We start from the raw sequence: 17523 nt of genomic DNA, 5'->3' as shown, positions 1-17523 counted from the left end.
AATGATTGTTTCACATTCAGTCAATTGGGTAGTTCATTAAATCAAAACCCACTTATATTAACTAGACTAATAGGAAAGCTACCAAACAGCAGCAAGGATTACAAAACCACCCAATAAGATCCAAGAATCTTGAAGCAATTATCAGAAAACAAACCAATTAAATTGCTCAAGATATTTTTTCAATCGGTTTCTGTCATCTTGTTACAAGAAAGGGATTACACCGCATGTTATATGCAATACTTTTAATATCTCACTGGTGGATTTCCTGCAGCGTTATCCATAGGTAGCCTGGGATTTGAAGGATGATTCTAATGTTTATGTAGTGACATGATGTGCATTGAAGTGACTTAGGCAGAATCTTTTTCCGGGGTGGTGTTTGCCAGACCAAACAAACTACTTCAAAAATGTCTCCCAAATTAGAATTTTACAATGAGGTCCAAATAAACACATTACTTCTGTTAATCTAACAATTCAAATGAAAAAAAACCAATTTGGTCAAAACTCTAAAGCATGTGGTCCAAGTGCAGGTTATGTGTCATTAGTCTATCAATAACTTTGCTACTATTCATCGCAATATCCTGGTGAACATTTAGAAGTGCAAGTTCAACAAATTTCAGTGGTCGAATTGCAGAACTGACCAACTCTGATGATGGCAGGATGGCTGGTGCTCATGGATAGCTGGCTCGGCTTAATCTCTTCCTGCATTTCCACTGGGACACTGGACCAGCTCCTGTGAAGCGCACAGTTTTTAAACTAGGGACAGTAAGGGGTCCTGGCTCATCCAGGTTCTAATCTGTCGGGCTGTGACGGGTGATTGCTCACTCTCAAATGCTTCTATAACCATGACTAAATCTGCGGGCTGTGCCATTTCCACCCCTACCGAGAGCATCGGCACAGTTTTCTGCGCCTGGCCTGTGGCGGATGGCGTAGTTGTATGAGGACAACGTGAGCGCCCATCTCTGGATGCGGGCCGATGCATTAGTATTTATCCCCTTACTTTTAGAAAACAAGGATACAAGTGATTTATGGACAGTTTCCAATTCAAATTTTAGCCCAAACAGGTATTGATGCATTTTCTTTACCCTATAGACACATGCTAACGCTTCTTTTTCAATCATGCTGTAGGCTCTCTCAGCCTTGGACAGACTTCTGGATGCATAAGCAACCGGTTGCAATTTCCCAAAATCATTAGCTTGTTGCAATACGCACCCGACGCCGTACGACGCATCACATGCTAGTACCAAACGCTTAGAGATCATACAACACAAGCAATTTGTTTGAGCATAACAATTTTCTAGCTTTTACAAAAGGCATTTTCTTGGCTTTTGCCCCATACCCATTCGTCCCCTTTACGCAGTAAGGCGTGCAATGGTTCTAACAGTGTGCTGAGACCCGGTAAGAAGTTACCAAAGTAATTCAGGAGTCCTAGGAATGACTGCAGCTCCGCCACGTTCTGTGGCCTCGGTGCGTTCTCGATTGCCTCCGTCTTCGAATTGGTGGGCCTGATGCCGTCCACCTCGATCCTCCTCCCCACGAACTCCACTTCAGGCGCCAGGAAAACGCACTTTGAGCGTTTTAACCTGAGCCTCACGCGGTTGAGTCGACTAAGAACCTCCTCCAGGTTCTGCAGATGCTCGACTGTGTCCCGACCTGTGACCAAGATGTCGTCCTGGAAGACCACCGTCCACGGGACCGACTTCAGTAAACTTTCCATGTTTCTCTGGAATATTGTCACGGTTGATCGAATTCCAAATGGGCATCTGTTATAAATGAAGAGACCTTTGCGAGTGTTGATGCAGGTGAGGCCCTTCGCTGATTCCTCCAGTTCCTGCATCATGCAGGCTGAGGTCAAGTCGAGCTTCGTGAACGTCATTCCTCCCATCAGCGTTGCGAAAAGGTCGCTGGCCTTTGGTAGTGGGTATTGCAGGGAGAAACGTTTGATAGTTACTTTGTAATCACCACAGATTCTGATGGTGCCATCTCCCTTGAGGACTGGAGCGATCGGACTGGCCCACTCGTTGAATTCGATCGGTGAAATGATGCCCTCTCTTTGCAGCCGGTCTAGCTTGATCGCTACCCTTTCTCTCATCATGTACGGTACTGCTCTCACCTTGTGATGAATTAGGTGGATCTGCACTTTTGCTCCTTGGAACTTCCCGATGCCTGGTTCGAACAACGAAGGGAACTTGTTTAAGACCTGGGCACACGAAGCTTCGTCAGCGGGCGAGAGCGCTCATACGTCGTCCCAGTTCCAGCGTATCTTCCCCAGTCAGCTCCTGCCGAGCAGCATGGGGCTATCGCCCGGTACCACCCAGAGTGGTAGCTTGTGCACCGCTCCATCGTAGGAGGCCTTTACGGTAGCACTGCCGATTACAGGAATCAGTTCCTTCCCTACCGCAGAGAGTTGTTGATGCCAGTTCATTGGATATATTCAAGAAGGTGTTAGATATGGTCCTTACGGCTAAAGGGATCAAGGGGTATGGAGAGAAAGCAGGAAAGGGTACGGAGGTGAATGATCAGCCATGATCTTATTGAATGATGGTGCAGGCTCGAAGGGCCGAATGGCATACTCCTGCACCTATTTTCTATGTATGTTTCTATGTGTAAGTTCTTAGTTTCATGCGAATTAGCGTCAAAGATTGGCCTTGAGGCCTTGCTGCACCACAATTTTTCCAAAGTCTTTTTGCTCATGATGGACTGCCTCGCGACCGTGTCCAGCTCCAGTGACACCGGGAGTCCATTTAGTTCAACCTTCAGCATTATCGGGGGACACTTGTAAATGTGTGCACCCCATGTACCTCTGACTCCTTGGTCTGAGGCTCTGGTTCGTCGTGATCCGCCATGGATCTGTCCTCCTCTGCAACATGGTGGTTTGCAGGATTAGCAGCTCGCCTGCACATACGTTGGAGGTGACCCATTGTTCCACAACCTTTGCAAACTTACCCTTTGAAGCGGCATAAATGGAAACGATCACCCCCGCAGCGCCAACAAGGTGTTAATGGCCTTGCATTCATCACCCTTGATGGTGGATTCAGACATTTGTGGGCGTGCAGCTGCAAGCATGTGGGGCCTGTCCGGTTTGAAAACATCACCACTTTGTTCACAGTACTTGTAGCAGCACTGAGATTAGTTTAGTATTGTCACTGGTGGCAATGAACACCTGGGCTATCGCTATAGCCTTACTCAAGGTTAGGGTCTCTACAGTCAAAAGTTTGTGAAGTATCATTTCATGGCCAATGCCAAGTACGAAAAAGTCTCTGAACATGTGCTTCAAATGTCCTTCAAATTCACAATGTCCTGCAAGGCGTCTTAGCACGGCGACGTAACTCGTCACTACCTGACCTTCAGACCTTTTGTAGGTGTAGAACCTGTACCTCGCCATCAGAATGCTTTCCTTCGGGTTCAGATGCTCCCGGACCAGTGTGCACAAATCATCGTACGATTTCTCTGTGGGTTTCGCTGGAGCAAGCAGATTTTTCATGAGGCCATACATTGGTGCCCCGCAGACGGTGAGGAGAATTGCCCTTCGTTTGGCAGCGTTCGCTTCTCCTTCCAGCTCGTCGACCACGAAGTATTGGTCGAGTCGCTCCACAAAGGTTTCCCAATCATCGCCCTCCGAAAATTTCTCCAGGATGCCCACTGTTCTCTGCATCGTTGGGTTCGTTATCTGTATCTCGTCACCAGTTGTTATGCAAGAAGAAAGAATCTGACTGGATACTGTGAGCTCAAAATAAAGTGTGGCTTAGTCTTTTATTGCAGGTCTCCAGAGTGTCTCTCCAACCTGCGAGGCCTCCTTAAATACCTGTGCTCCCAAGGGATTATGGGATCCCTTGGGACTCCAAGGGATGAGCCCTCTGGTGGCTGTACAGAGTAAATACAAGTTCACATATATAACAGTACCAACTTACATACCACCTTGGTGTGCTGCGGCTGATGAGTCAAGGAGTGTAACTGGAAAGATTAACCAGAGATAAGTGGACCAAATTTACCTGCACTGGAGTACACTGGAGAACACGTTACATCAAAAATCTTACCTCGACACACAGTTCCAGTCGACAAAGCCTCATTTCCTTTTGTGTCAACTTTTTCCCCACTATAAATTTCTATATCCACATTTATATTGGAGGCTGTCCATATAAACTTGTCATACAGTAATTGCACCTTTCCATCAGCGATGGATGTGTGGCGCCTCAGTTTTGGATCTTTCCGCTCCTCAAACTATGTTGCAGAGAAACTCCTATGCTCGAAGCAACTTTATTCCCAGCTTTCCACATTGCTGCAAGTTTTTCTGTTTAACTATAATAAGTACTACAAAATAAAATTATACAAAAATAAGGACTGAATGCAGGCATGAGGACTGAATTAGGTCTGCTGGCCTTGTCCAATTATCCCCTACTCTCCAACTTCACTTAAAGACTACATTTGGTTTTGTCGGTTATAGAACCCGCCGATTTATGTTCTATTGAAATCAATGAATGAAAATAAAGTAGGGTCGATAGTGGATGGGCAATCCACTCCGCCAGTTTACAGGCCGAACAGTGAAGGGGAAAATGTCGCCCCCTACATGCAATGTCATGGGAGATCAACTGGTAATACTGGCCCAGATTGTGCGGTACCGATATGCCTTGTAAAAGGCCTCTCAAGTTCTGGGTATCGCCTTGACAGATCATCCGCACCGACCCAAAAATCACTTTTGCTGGCTATTTACCCAACTACTGCCCAGCAAATGCCCACAAAACCCTTACACCTGGTAAAAGCAGGCATTGGGCCTGCTTTCACCAACGTAAGGGTTAATATAAATGTTAAATTTAAAAAAAAAAAATCATACAAACATTTAAAATTATGTAAATTTTGGCCCGGATTAAAATGTTTTAATTATTTTTCAAAAAATTTAACTTTTATTGTAAATGCTTCATTAAAGGGACTTTTAATTAAATGTGAAAATGGGAACGTTATTTTTATTCCAGTTGTGTAAATTAGTGGAGAATTCCTCATATGCTTATGGGGATTCTGTTCGTAAATGGAATCTCCAAGTTTATAAGGAATCCTCCTTTCTGACAGGACCTGGCCTACGTGATCCCAGGGTCACTTCCAAACCGCCTGAATCCCTGGGATTTGCAGGTGCACTTTTGCAGGCCCAGGTCTCGAAGTCTCCGAAGCCAGGAAGTAGGTGCGGATTTTCTCTCTCCTTTAAAAAATTAGGTCTGAGGCGTACTCCGGAGGCACGCTTCCAACCGCAAATTCCGGCCCTATAATCGACCAATGCCCACCTTCTACCATCCTAGTTGTCACATATGATATTTACGCCAATTATCTCACAACCTAATTATCCCTAGCTTACTTCCCCATCCTCCCCTGTCTGTGTCATGCTCCTATTCCCACCTCTCTGACTGGCCACCCTATCCCCTTCCCTGCTTCACTACCCTAACCCACGACTGAACACCTATTGTCACCCACTCTCTTATTCTATTTTCGCCCCAACCATGAAATACATAAATACATATGCAGCCCTCCAACACTACCACATCCTGGAGCCTCCCTGAATAGGTCTACACCCAATGTCCTACAATGCTCCTGAACCCAAAATGTGTCTCCCCAATTGTCACCCTGCCCCAGTACTTCGACAGTACATACACCACCTGCTCAAACATTTCATGACCCCACCAGAAGTCCCACACGCACCTTACATCATTGTTCCCAGATCACTCCGATTTGCTCCCATTCCCCACACCCCCTTCCAACTGTTCCCATCCCAGTACTCTGACTCAGCAACCCCGCTTCAATGCTCCCACACCTCACCAACATAATCCTAATATTCACGTACCCAAAGATGATTCTCCCACCACTGTCACAACTCATCAGTCACCGACTGTCACATCACACTCCCAATATACCACTCAGATTCCAAATTCCTCCTGCCTACTATGTTCACAACCAAGGGCCAGCCTTCATCTCCAATACCCCAAGACCACTCAGTCTTCCATAAGTATCAGACCACATAATTTCTTCATTAATGCTGCACACCCCCTACTTCCATGCAACCTCAAACATCTTCCCTACCACCCTCCTGTATATCCTGGAGTTTAAAATAAAAAGGTATTTTATGACATGGAGTTAATATGTTAACACATCATAATAATCAAGGCCACTGACATCAATTTCCACAAAAATATGTATATCACATAACTTGAAAATACTTCTAGCATTACCATAACACTTTAATAACATAAGAAATAGGAGCAGGAGTAGGCCATTTAGCCCCTTGAGCCTGCTCCGCCATTCAATAAGACCATGGCTGATCTGATCTCTGCCTTAACTCCACTTTCCTGCCTGCTCCCCGTAACTCTCAACTCCCCTATTGTTCAAAAATCTGTCCACCTCTACCTTAAATATATTCAATGAACCAACCTCCACAGCTCTCTGGGGTAGAGAATTGTAAAGATTCACACCCCTCAGAAGAAATTTCTCCTCATCTCCATTTTAAATGGGCGACCCCTCATTCTGAAACTATGCCTCCTAGTTCTAGATTCTTCCATGAGGGGAAACATCCTCTCTGCATCTACCGGTCAAGCCCTCTCAGAATCTTATCGGTTCAATAAGATCACCTCGCATTCTTCTAAACTCCAATGAGCATAAGCACAACCTGCTCAATCTTTCTTCATAAGACAATGTCTGCATCTCAGGAATCAACATCTGCATCTCAGGAATCAACCTAGTGTTTCTTCTCTGAGCTGCCCTCAATGCAAGTATATCCCTCCTTAAATAAGACCAAAACTGTACGCAGTACTCCAGGTGTGGTCTCACCCGGACAGTTCCCTACTTTTATCCCCCTTGCAATAAAGGCCAACATTCCGTTTGCCTTCCTAATTAATTGCTATACCTGCATGCTAATGTTTTGTGTTTCATGTACGAGGACCCCCATATCCCTCTGTACTGCAGCATTTTGTTGTCTTTCACTTAAATAATAATTTTCTTTTTTATTCTTCCTACCCATCATCATCATTATATGCGGTCCCTCGAAACGAGAATGACTTACTTCCACGCCAAAAAAAGGACGAGTTCACAGGTGTTTCAATGAAGGACCCGAACTACATACTGAAGAGCGGGATGCCTGTGGGTGGATTTTTTTAACGTGGGGTGGCCATTGCACACCAGTCACCACACAGGCTTGACAGAGCTAGGTCTTGGTCCCGTGGTAAGAATGAGCCAAGACGACTACCAAAGTGGATAATCTTACATTTTCCCACATTATACTCCACCTGCCAAATTTTTGCCCACTCACTTAACCTATCATTGCGCCCAAGTTTCTGATGCTGGAGGAAACAGCGCACCTCTGAGATTTACGTGACCTGCCCAGGATAAAAAGCGCACCGGAATCCTACCGCGCAATTCTCTGGTCGTCCTGGAGCGTGGTGTGGCGCAGCGGAGTCCCCCTGAGGTGGAGCAAGTCGATCGCAGTCAGCAGGGGGGGGGGGGGGGCTAGGGATCAGCATTCTTCCGAGTGCCGGCAGCATTGCGCAGGCGCGTTGGAGCATGCGTGCCTGCGCAATGGCTCAGCAGGGCGTTTATCCCCCAGTCTGTGTTTGGGTACCGGGGAGGGATGGAGGAGCGTGGGAAGGGGGCAGTGGAGAGATGATCGGTGGGGGAGGGGCGCAGCAAGGGACGGAGGGGCGTGAGTTGAGGGGCACTCGAAATGATCGGGGGGCCGGAGGAGAGCAGGCGTGCCTCCGTTCAGCCTCCACCCCGCCACTCAGACCCCTCCACTCCCTATCCCCAGCCAGCTCTCCCCCCCCCCCATTCCCCAGCCCCAGCCAGCCAGCCCCCCCACCCCTCCCCTCCGACGTTCAAAATGGCATCCATAGGATCGAGTTCTGTGAGGTAGGCCAGGGAAAAGCAACTATTCTCCAGTGATGTTCTCAGCAAGCGATCAGCCCGGCGATGTGTCGGTGATGTTGTGCTGGGCGATCACCTCAGTGATGCGAGCCGAAAGTTGGGCTGACAATTTTCTGGCCTAACTTTCCACTTTTTACTCAAAATGGGCGCTAGCCTGCCATTTTGGGTGATATATGGGCACTAGCCCAGCGACTTGAAGTGGAAAGTCTAGCCCAACTTTAAAAAGTTATTTAAAAATTCTTTAAGTATAAAAATGTATCAGCAGATGACTGCACCCCGAAAACAAATATAAACCTTGAATTTGTGATTTTATGTAGTTTGTCAACCTGTAAAGTCAGAAATACCTAAACTGAGTTGCAGTAAATAAAATATATTTGCCCAATTGCTTAGCCTTCATTTTGGAAGAAATATTTACATCTCAGACAATACTGACCTCTTTAAGAACAGATTTAAAATAGGATCTTCCTGTTCGAACAGTGCAGCTGCCTGGTTTTCTGGGCACACCATGCCTTGCCTCATTCCGCTTACTCATTGTGCCAGCCTTAAGTTTTGGTGCATTCCCTTCTGCCACAAAGACAAGTCTCACATCCATCAACGTGAGACATGAAATACGGAAAAACAAATTTCTGAAATTAAAGCAAAACCGATCAACATCAATAATGTACAAGCAAAAAGAAATTGCAAATGCGGAGTATCAAATACCAGAAAAATTCTGATGAAAGATGAAACCTGAAATGTGAACTTGCCTTTCTCTTTATAGATGACTAATCTACATATTTCCAGTGTTTTCTGTTTTTTCTCCGCACATTAATAATAACGATACCAATTTGGCAAAAGTGCCTACCATAATATATCAATTTATGATCCGGAAATAAATTGCAGATATGAACTATTGTAAAGAATGTTCCATTTACTATTGTAATGTCACTTCTGAACTGCCTGACCACACAGGAACTTCTGTTCTGAAATGAAAATCCCCAATAGTATGTTGCACAGATAACGAATTCTGTAATTGGCAAAAGGAAAAAATGAAATTCTATTTTCTTTTTGTGTTGAATCGTAATCTTTTTTCACTTGTGCTGTCCCCAATTTGCATAAATAAGGTGGCACCATTGCCTTGTTTCACATAATTCTGAGCCTTGCTCAATATCTATTTCCTTTTGCCACCATTATCAGATCCGTGTCGGTTTTCTCTTTCATAATCTAACGGCAGGGAGCAGCGCATGCTGCTGCAGGAGGGTGATGGCTGCGAAGCCAGGTCGCTGATTGCAGTGCGGGCAGGTACAGCAGGAGTGGCGAGGTCGAGGCGAAGGAGCGGCAAGAGTTTGTAGAGGGAAGTGACCGGGGCCCAGGAGAGGCGTAAGTTTGGGGCCCAGAAGAGGCGAGGGCAGCAGGGGCCAGCCCACACTGTGATATGTGTGCGCGCTAGGTCCATGCAGCAGAGCTGGTCTCCAGTCGTCTTGAGTAATCCTTGCCACTGGACCAAGACCTAGCTCTGTCAAGCCCGTGTGGTGGCTGGTGTTAAAAAAATCCACGTACAGGCATCTTCCACCTTTCAATATGTAGTTCGGGAATCTGGAATATTAGGTCCTTAATTGAAACACCCGTGAACTCATCCCTTTTTGGCGTGGAAGCAAGTCATCCTGTTTCGAGGGACTGCCTATGATGATGAATGTAAAGGAGTCCAATTTCCATGCAACAGCCAATCCTTGCAAGTAAAGAGGACAGGCACGACTTACTTGCTCTCCAAATGATTGCTTACTAAGTTTTTAAAAATATGCTAACCCCTAACTTAAACCAGTTACTAGCAGAGTAAAAGAATACCCTGGGGCAACTCTCCTTTCCCTCCCCTTGCTGTATGTGAAGCACCTGGCCTGCCCAACAGCACATCGAGATCAAAATCTATCCACATGAGGAATCAACAAAAACGTTCATGTTACGACTCTGTGGCACAGGTAGTCCAATACTGAGTAACCATACTTTCAAACATGGTCCTACGTGAATATTGGTGTGCAGCATGTGTATAATCCTTATTAATTAATACTCAATGTTACCTGAGGTGTGGTTTGATGACTGTTCCCATCATGCCTTTCACTGTTTGAGCCTCACACACCCATAAGCTCATATCCACGGCCAATGTTTTCCCTTTAAGATTTTGTAATGGAACATATTCTTTAACGGGCTCTAAAATCTGCCACAGGTCATTCACTCCCATGGTTTCGGCTTCTATTTCAGGGCACCAGCTGTTAGCTCTTCAAAAAAAAAGACAAAAATGTACATCTTAGCTCTTAAACTAAACTGCATTTAAACAGTACATAATTAGAGATTCAGGTGATTTTGTTAATGCATATGGTCCCCAAGCCGTGGCTTGTGCACAAAAATCTAGGCTGACACTTCAGTGCAATGCTGAGGGAGTGCTGCACTGTCGGAGCTGCTGACTTTCGGATGAGACATTAAACTAAGGCTCCGTCTGCTCTCTCAAGTGAACGTTAAACATCCTATGGCACTATCTCGAAAAGCAGGGGAGTAATCCCTGATGTCCTGGACAGAATTTATCCCACATCCAACATCACTAAAAAAATTATCTGGTCATTATCACGTTGCTATTTCTAGGAGCTTGCTCTGAGTAAATTCCTACATTACAGTGACTACACTTCAAAAGTACTAATTGGCTGAAAAGCACTTTGGGAGATCCTGAGGCCATGAAAGGGGCTATATAGATGCAAGTTCTTTCTGACTAGTGCAGTTAAAAGCAAAACCAATGTGAACCCTTTAGACATTTTCAATTTTATTATACGGACACTCCAACACATACCTGCAATTTGACATGACAAATAAACACATATAAACTCTTGAGTCAAGGCAGGGGGTTGAGGGGAAGGAAAGCAAAATTCTGGTCTTTGTCTTCTCAATCAAGTTCCCCTCCCATTCACACACATGCATATTTGATTGAATATTAAGCTTCTGTCCCACATTTAGAGAGATTATTTGAACAGTTGACAAGTATATCAGAACCTGCATCATTCAGGTATTGATTTATCTACCAGAATTTCCACAGCAGAAACCCTTCCACAACACACGACCACATTGCATATTTTGCTCATGTATCTTATGTTAATTGTAAATCATTTCTCATTAAAAGAGACAACATATTTTTGTTACAGGTGGAACCTCCCTTATCCGGGACTCCCTCATCCAGCACGACCCCTCGTCTGGCACCATTCCCAGCCGCTCCGACATGAACTCCGACTGCCGACTCCCTCAATCGCTGGCCTGACCCTACGATCCACCGACCCCACGATCTCTCTGCCGCACTCCCAGCTCCAAGCCTGCCAGGCCAGATATCCCCTTGCTCAGTACCTGTACCATCCAATTTAACGTGACCTTCCCTCGTCCAGCAAAATCCCTAATTCGGCACAGGCCAGGACTCTAGGGTGCCGGGTAAGGGAGGTTCAACTTGTATTTATATTATACATCTCTTCATTCCGATGGAAATGACACTGTTGTACCACATGTGCCTATTCGAAATACAAAGAACTCTTCAATATCAGCCAATTTTCATTATCTGTCCCAAAGGGATGAATGTGCATTGGGGTAATGGATGTATTCACTCCATTAAGTAGATAAGAACATAAGAAATAGGAGCAGATCATACAGCCACTCGAGCCTGCTCCACCATTTAATACGATCATGGCTGATCCGATCATGGACTCAGGTCCACTTCCCTGCCTGCACCCCATAACCCCTTATTGTTTAAGAAACTGTCTATTTCTGTCTTAAATTTATTCAATGTCCCAGCTTCCACAGCTCTCTGAGGCAGCGAATTCCACAGATCTCTGCCAAAACTTCTTTCCTTCTTTCTCTCTCTCTGCATACAATTCTTTTTCTCACTTCCATCCTCTCTCTGCATACAGTTCCCCCTCGCTCTCCCTGGGCACAGTTCCCCCTCGCTCTCCCTGGGAACAGCTCGCCCTTCGAGCCTGCACCACCATTCAATAAGATCATGGTTGATCATTCCCTCAGTACCCCTTTCCTGCTTTCTCTCCACACCCCTTGATCCCTTTAGCCGTGAGGGCCATATCGAACTCCCTTTTGAATATATCCAATGAACTGGCATCAACAACTCTCTGCGGTAGGGAATTCCACAGGTTAACAACTCTCTGGGTGAAGAAGTTTCTCCTCATCTCAGTCCTAAATGGCCTACCCCTTATCCTAAGGCTGTGTCCCCTGGTTCTGGATTTCCCCATCATCGGGAACATTCTTCCTGCATCTAACTTGTCCAGTCCCATCAGAATTTTATATATTTCTATGAAATCCCCTCTCATCCTTCTGAACTCCAATGTATAAAGGCCCAGTTGAGCCAGTCTCTCCTCATCTGTCAGTCCCGCCATCCCGGCATTTCAGTCTGGTGAACCTTCGCTGCACTCCCTCAACAGCAAGAACGTCCTTCCTCAGATTAGGAGATCAAAACTGAACACAATATTCCAGGTGAGGCCTCACCAAGGCCCTGTACAACTGCAGCAAGACCTCCCTGTTCCTATACTCAAATCCCCTAGCTATGAAGGCCAACATACCATTTGCCTTCTTCGCCGCCTGCTGTACCTGAATGCCAACTTTCAATGACTGATGAACCATGACACCCAGGTCTCATTGCACTTCCCCCTTTCCAAATCTGCCGCCATTCAGATAATATTCTGCCTTTGTGTCTTTGCCCCCAAAGTGGATAACCTCACATTTATCCACATTATACTGCATCTGCCATGCATTTGCCCACTCACCTAACCTGTCCAAGTCACCCTGCAGCTTTTTAGCATCCTCCTCACAGCTCACACCACCACCAGTTTAGTGTCATCTGCAAACTTGGAGATATTACACTCAATTCCTTCATCTAAATCATGAATGTATATTGTAAAGAGCTGGGGTCCCAGCACTGAGCCTTGCGGCACTTCACTAGTCACTGCCTGCCATTCTGAAAAGGACCCGTTTATCCCGACTCTCTGCTTCCTATCTGCCAACCAATTCTCTATCCACGTCAGTACATTATCCCCAATACCATGTGCTTTAATTTTGAACACCAATTTCTTGTGTGGGACCTTGTCAAAAGCCTTTTGAAAGTCCAAATACACCACATCCACTGGTCTCCCTTGTCCACTCTACTAGTTACATCCTCAAAAAATTCCAGAGGATTTGTCAAGCATGATTTCCCTTTCATAAATCCATGCTGACTTGGACCGATCCTGACACTGCTTTCGAAATGCTCTGCTATTTCATCTTTAATAATTGATTCCAACATTTTCCCCAGTACTGATGTCAGGCTAACCGGTCTGTAATTACCTGTTTTCTCTCTCCCTCCTTTTTTTAAACAGTGGTGTTACATTAGCTATCCTCCACTTCATAGGAACTGATCCAGAGTCTATAGATTGTTGGAAAATGATCACCAATGCATCCACTATTTCTAAGGCCACTTCCTTAAGTACTCTGGGATGCAGACTATCAGGCCCCAGGGATTTATCGGCCTTAAATCCCATCAATTTCCCTAACACAATTTCCCGCTTTATAAGGATATCCTTCAGTTCCTCCTTCTCACTAAATCCTCGGTCCCCTAGTATTTCTGGAAGGTTATTTACGTCTTCCTTCGTGAAAACAGAACCAAAGTATTTGTTTAAGTGGTGCGCCATTTTTTTGGTCCCCATTATAAATTCATCTGAATCTGACTGCAAGGGACCTACGTTTGTTTTCACTAATCTTTTTCTTTTCACATATCTATGGAAGCTTTTGCAGTCAGTTTTTATGTTCCCAGCAAACTTCCTCTCATACTCTATTTCCCCCCTCCTAATTAAACCCGTTGTCCTTCTCTGCTGTATTACAAAATTCTCCCAGTCCTCAGGTTTGCTGCTTTTTCAGGCCAATTTAGATGCCTCTTCCTTGGATTTAACAGTATCCTTAATTTCCCTTGTTAGCCACGGTTCAACCACCTTCCCAGTTTTATTTTTTACTCTAGACAGGGATGTACAATTGTTGAAGTTCATCCATGTGATCTTTAAATGTTTGCCATTGCCTATCCACCGTCAACCTTTTAAGTATCACTCGCCAATCTATTCTAGCCAATTCACGTCTCATGCCATCGAAGTTACCTTTCCCCAAGTTCAAGACCCTAGTCTCTGAATTAACTGTGTCACTCTCCATCTCAATAAAGAATTCTACCATATTATGGTCACTCTTCCCCAAGGGGCTTCGCAAAACAAGATTGTTAATTAATCCTTTCTCATTACATATCACCAGTCTAGGATGGCCAGCTCTCTCGTTGGTTCCTCGACATATTGGTCGAGAAAACCACCCCTAATACACTCCAGGAAATCCTCCTCCACCGCATTGCTACCAGTTTGGTTAGCCCAGTCAATATTTAGATTGAAGTCGCCCATGATAACTGTTGCACCTTTATTGCACGCATCCCTAATTTCCTGTTTGATGCTGTCCCCATCCTCATTACTACAGTTCTCTCTCTCTCTGTCTCTGGGTGCAGTTCCCTCTCTCAATCACTCTGAGTACAGTTCCCTCTCTCTCACTCACTCTGGGTACAGTTCCCTCTCTCTCTCACTCACTCTGGGTACAGCTCTCTCTCTCTCTCTCTCTCTCTCTCTCTCTCTCTCTCCCTCACTCCCTCCCTCCTTCAGGGTGCAGTTCCCTCTCTCTCACTCACTCTAGGTACAGTTCCCTCTCTCTCACTCACTCACTCTGGGTACAGTTCCCTCTCTCTCACTCACTCACTCTGGGTACAGTTCCTTCTCTCACTCACTCACTCACTCTGGGTACAGTTCCCTCTCTCTCACTCACTCACTCTGGTTACAGTTCCCTCTCTCTCACTCACTCACTCACTCTGGGTACAGTTCTCTCTCTCACTCACTCACTCAAGGTACAGTTCTCTCTCTCACTCACTCACTCAAGGTACAGTTCCCTCCCTCTCACTCACTCACTCTGGGTACAGTTCCCTCTCACTCACTCACTCTGGGTACAGTTCCCTCTCTCTCACTCACTCTAGGTACAGTTCCCTCTCTCTCACTCACTCTAGGTACAGTTCCCTCTCTCTCACTCACTCTAGGTACAGTTCCCCTCTCTCACTCACTCTAGGTACAGTTCCCTCTCTCTCACTCACTCTAGGTACAGTTCCCTCTCTCTCACTCACTCTAGGTACAGTTCCCTCTCTCTCACTCACTCTAGGTACAGTTCCCTCTCTCTCACTCACTCTAGGTACAGTTCCCTCTCTCCCACTCACTCTAGGTACAGTTCCCTCTCTCTCACTCACTCTAGGTACAGTTCCCTCTCTCTCACTCATTCTAGGTACAGTTCCCTCTCTCTCACTCACTCTAGGTACAGTTCCCTCTCTCTCACTCACTCTAGGTACAGTTCCCTCTCTCACTCACTCTAGGTACAGTTCCCTCTCTCTCACTCATTCTAGGTACAGTTCCCTCTCTCTCACTCACTCTAGGTACAGTTCCCTCTCTCTCACTCACTCTAGGTACAGTTCCCTCTCTCTCACTCACTCTAGGTACAGTTCCCTCTCTCTCTCACTCACTCTAGGTACAGTTCCCTCTCTCTCTCACCCACTCTAGGTACAGTTCCCTCTCTCTCTCACTCACTCTAGGTACAGTTCCCTCTCTCTCTCTCTCTCACTCACTCTAGGTACAGTTCCCTCTCTCTCACTCACTCTAGGTACAGTTCCCTCTCTCTCACTCACTCTAGGTACAGTTCCCTCTCTCTCACTCACTCTAGGTACAGTTCCCTCTCTCCCACTCACTCTAGGTACAGTTCCCTCTCTCTCACTCACTCTAGGTACAGTTCCCTCTCTCTCACTCATTCTAGGTACAGTTCCCTCTCTCTCACTCACTCTAGGTACAGTTCCCTCTCTCTCACTCACTCTAGGTACAGTTCCCTCTCTCACTCACTCTAGGTACAGTTCCCTCTCTCTCACTCATTCTAGGTACAGTTCCCTCTCTCTCACTCACTCTAGGTACAGTTCCCTCTCTCTCACTCACTCTAGGTACAGTTCCCTCTCTCTCACTCACTCTAGGTACAGTTCCCTCTCTCTCTCACTCACTCTGGGTACAGTTCCCTCTCTCTCTCACTCACTCTAGGTACAGTTCCCTCTCTCTCTCACTCACTCTAGGTACAGTTCCCTCTCTCTCTCACCCACTCTAGGTACAGTTCCCTCTCTCTCTCACTCACTCTAGGTACAGTTCCCTCTCTTTCTCTCTCACTCACTCTAGGTACAGTTCCCTCCCTCTCTCTCACTCACTCTAGGTACAGTTCCCTCTCTCTCTCACTCTAGGTACAGTTCCCTCTCTCTCACTCACTCTGGGTACAGTTCCCTCTCTCTCACTCACTCTGGGTACAGTTCCCTCTCTCACTCACTCACTCTGGGTACAGTTCCCTCTCTCACTCACTCACTCACTCTGGGTACAGTTCCCTCTCTCACTCACTCACTCTGGTTACAGTTCCCTCTCTCTCACTCACTCTGGTTACAGTTCCCTCTCTCTCACTCACTCTGGTTACAGTTCCCCCTCTCTCACTCACTCTAGGTACAGTTCCCTCTCTCTCACTCACTCTAGGTACAGTTCCCTCTCTCACTCACTCACTCTGGTTACAGTTCCCTCTCTCTCACTCACTCTAGGTACAGTTCCCTCTCTCTCACTCACTCTAGGTACAGTTCCTCTCTCTCACTCACTCTAGGTACAGTTCTCCCTCTCTCACTCACTCTAGGTACAGTTTCCTCTCTCTCACTCACTCTAGGTACAGTTCCCTCCCTCTCACTCACTCTAGGTACAGTTCCCTCTCTCACTCACTCTAGGTACAGTTCCCCCTCTCTCACTCACTCTAGGTACAGTTCCCCCTCTCTCACTCACTCTAGGTACAGTTCCCCCTCTCTCACTCACTCTAGGTACAGTTCCCCCTCTCTCACTCACTCTAGGTACAGTTCCCCCTCTCTCACTCACTCTAGGTACAGTTCTCTCTCTCACTCACTCTAGGTACAGTTCCCCCTCTCTCACTCACTCTAGGTACAGTTCCCTCTCTCTCACTCACTCTAGGTACAGTTCCCTCTCTCTCACTCACTAGGTGCAGTTCCCTCTCTCTCACTCACTCTAGGTACAGTTCCCCCTCTCTCACTCACTCTAGGTACAGTTCCCTCTCTCTCACTCACTCTAGGTACAGTTCCCCCTCTCTCACTCACTCTAGGTACAGTTCTCTCTCTCACTCACTCTAGGTACAGTTCCCCCTCTCTCACTCACTCTAGGTACAGTTCCCTCTCTCTCACTCACTCTAGGTACAGTTCCCTCTCTCTCTCACTCACTCTAGGTACAGTTCCCTCTCTCTCTCTCTCACTCACTCTAGGTACAGTTCCCTCCCTCTCTCTCACTCACTCTAGGTACAGTTCCCTCTCTCTCACTCACTCAAGGTACAGTTCCCTCTCTCTCACTCACTCTGGGTACAGTTCCCTCTCTCACTCACTCACTCTGGGTACAGTTCCCTCTCTCACTCACTCACTCTGGGTACAGTTCCCTCTCTCACTCACTCACTCTGGGTACAGTTCCCTCTCTCTCACTCACTCTGGTTACAGTTCCCTCTCTCTCACTC

The 17523-nt window shown here is 46.3% G+C and overlaps 1 protein-coding gene across 1 annotated transcript in view; it reads right to left on the bottom strand.

Annotated features, from left to right (window-relative positions):
• The window catches only part of LOC139267160 (flap endonuclease GEN homolog 1), a 68684-nt gene that overhangs the window by 49966 nt on the left and 1195 nt on the right, over window positions 1–17523 (bottom strand). The window contains exons 2-3 of the mRNA XM_070885046.1: window positions 9948–10145; window positions 8327–8519 (exon numbers count right to left, since the gene is read on the bottom strand). Coding sequence (XP_070741147.1) covers window positions 8327–8519; window positions 9948–10108 — 354 coding nt within the window. The 5' untranslated portion in view covers window positions 10109–10145. The remainder of the gene's footprint in view (window positions 1–8326; window positions 8520–9947; window positions 10146–17523) is intronic.

The sequence above is a fragment of the Pristiophorus japonicus genome, chromosome 7 (assembly GCF_044704955.1).
Source record: "Pristiophorus japonicus isolate sPriJap1 chromosome 7, sPriJap1.hap1, whole genome shotgun sequence".
In the NCBI taxonomy this organism is placed as follows: Eukaryota; Metazoa; Chordata; class Chondrichthyes; family Pristiophoridae; genus Pristiophorus; species Pristiophorus japonicus.
The sequence above is the reverse complement of the archived record's forward strand: the minus strand, read 5'-3'. Positions and strand labels throughout refer to the sequence as shown.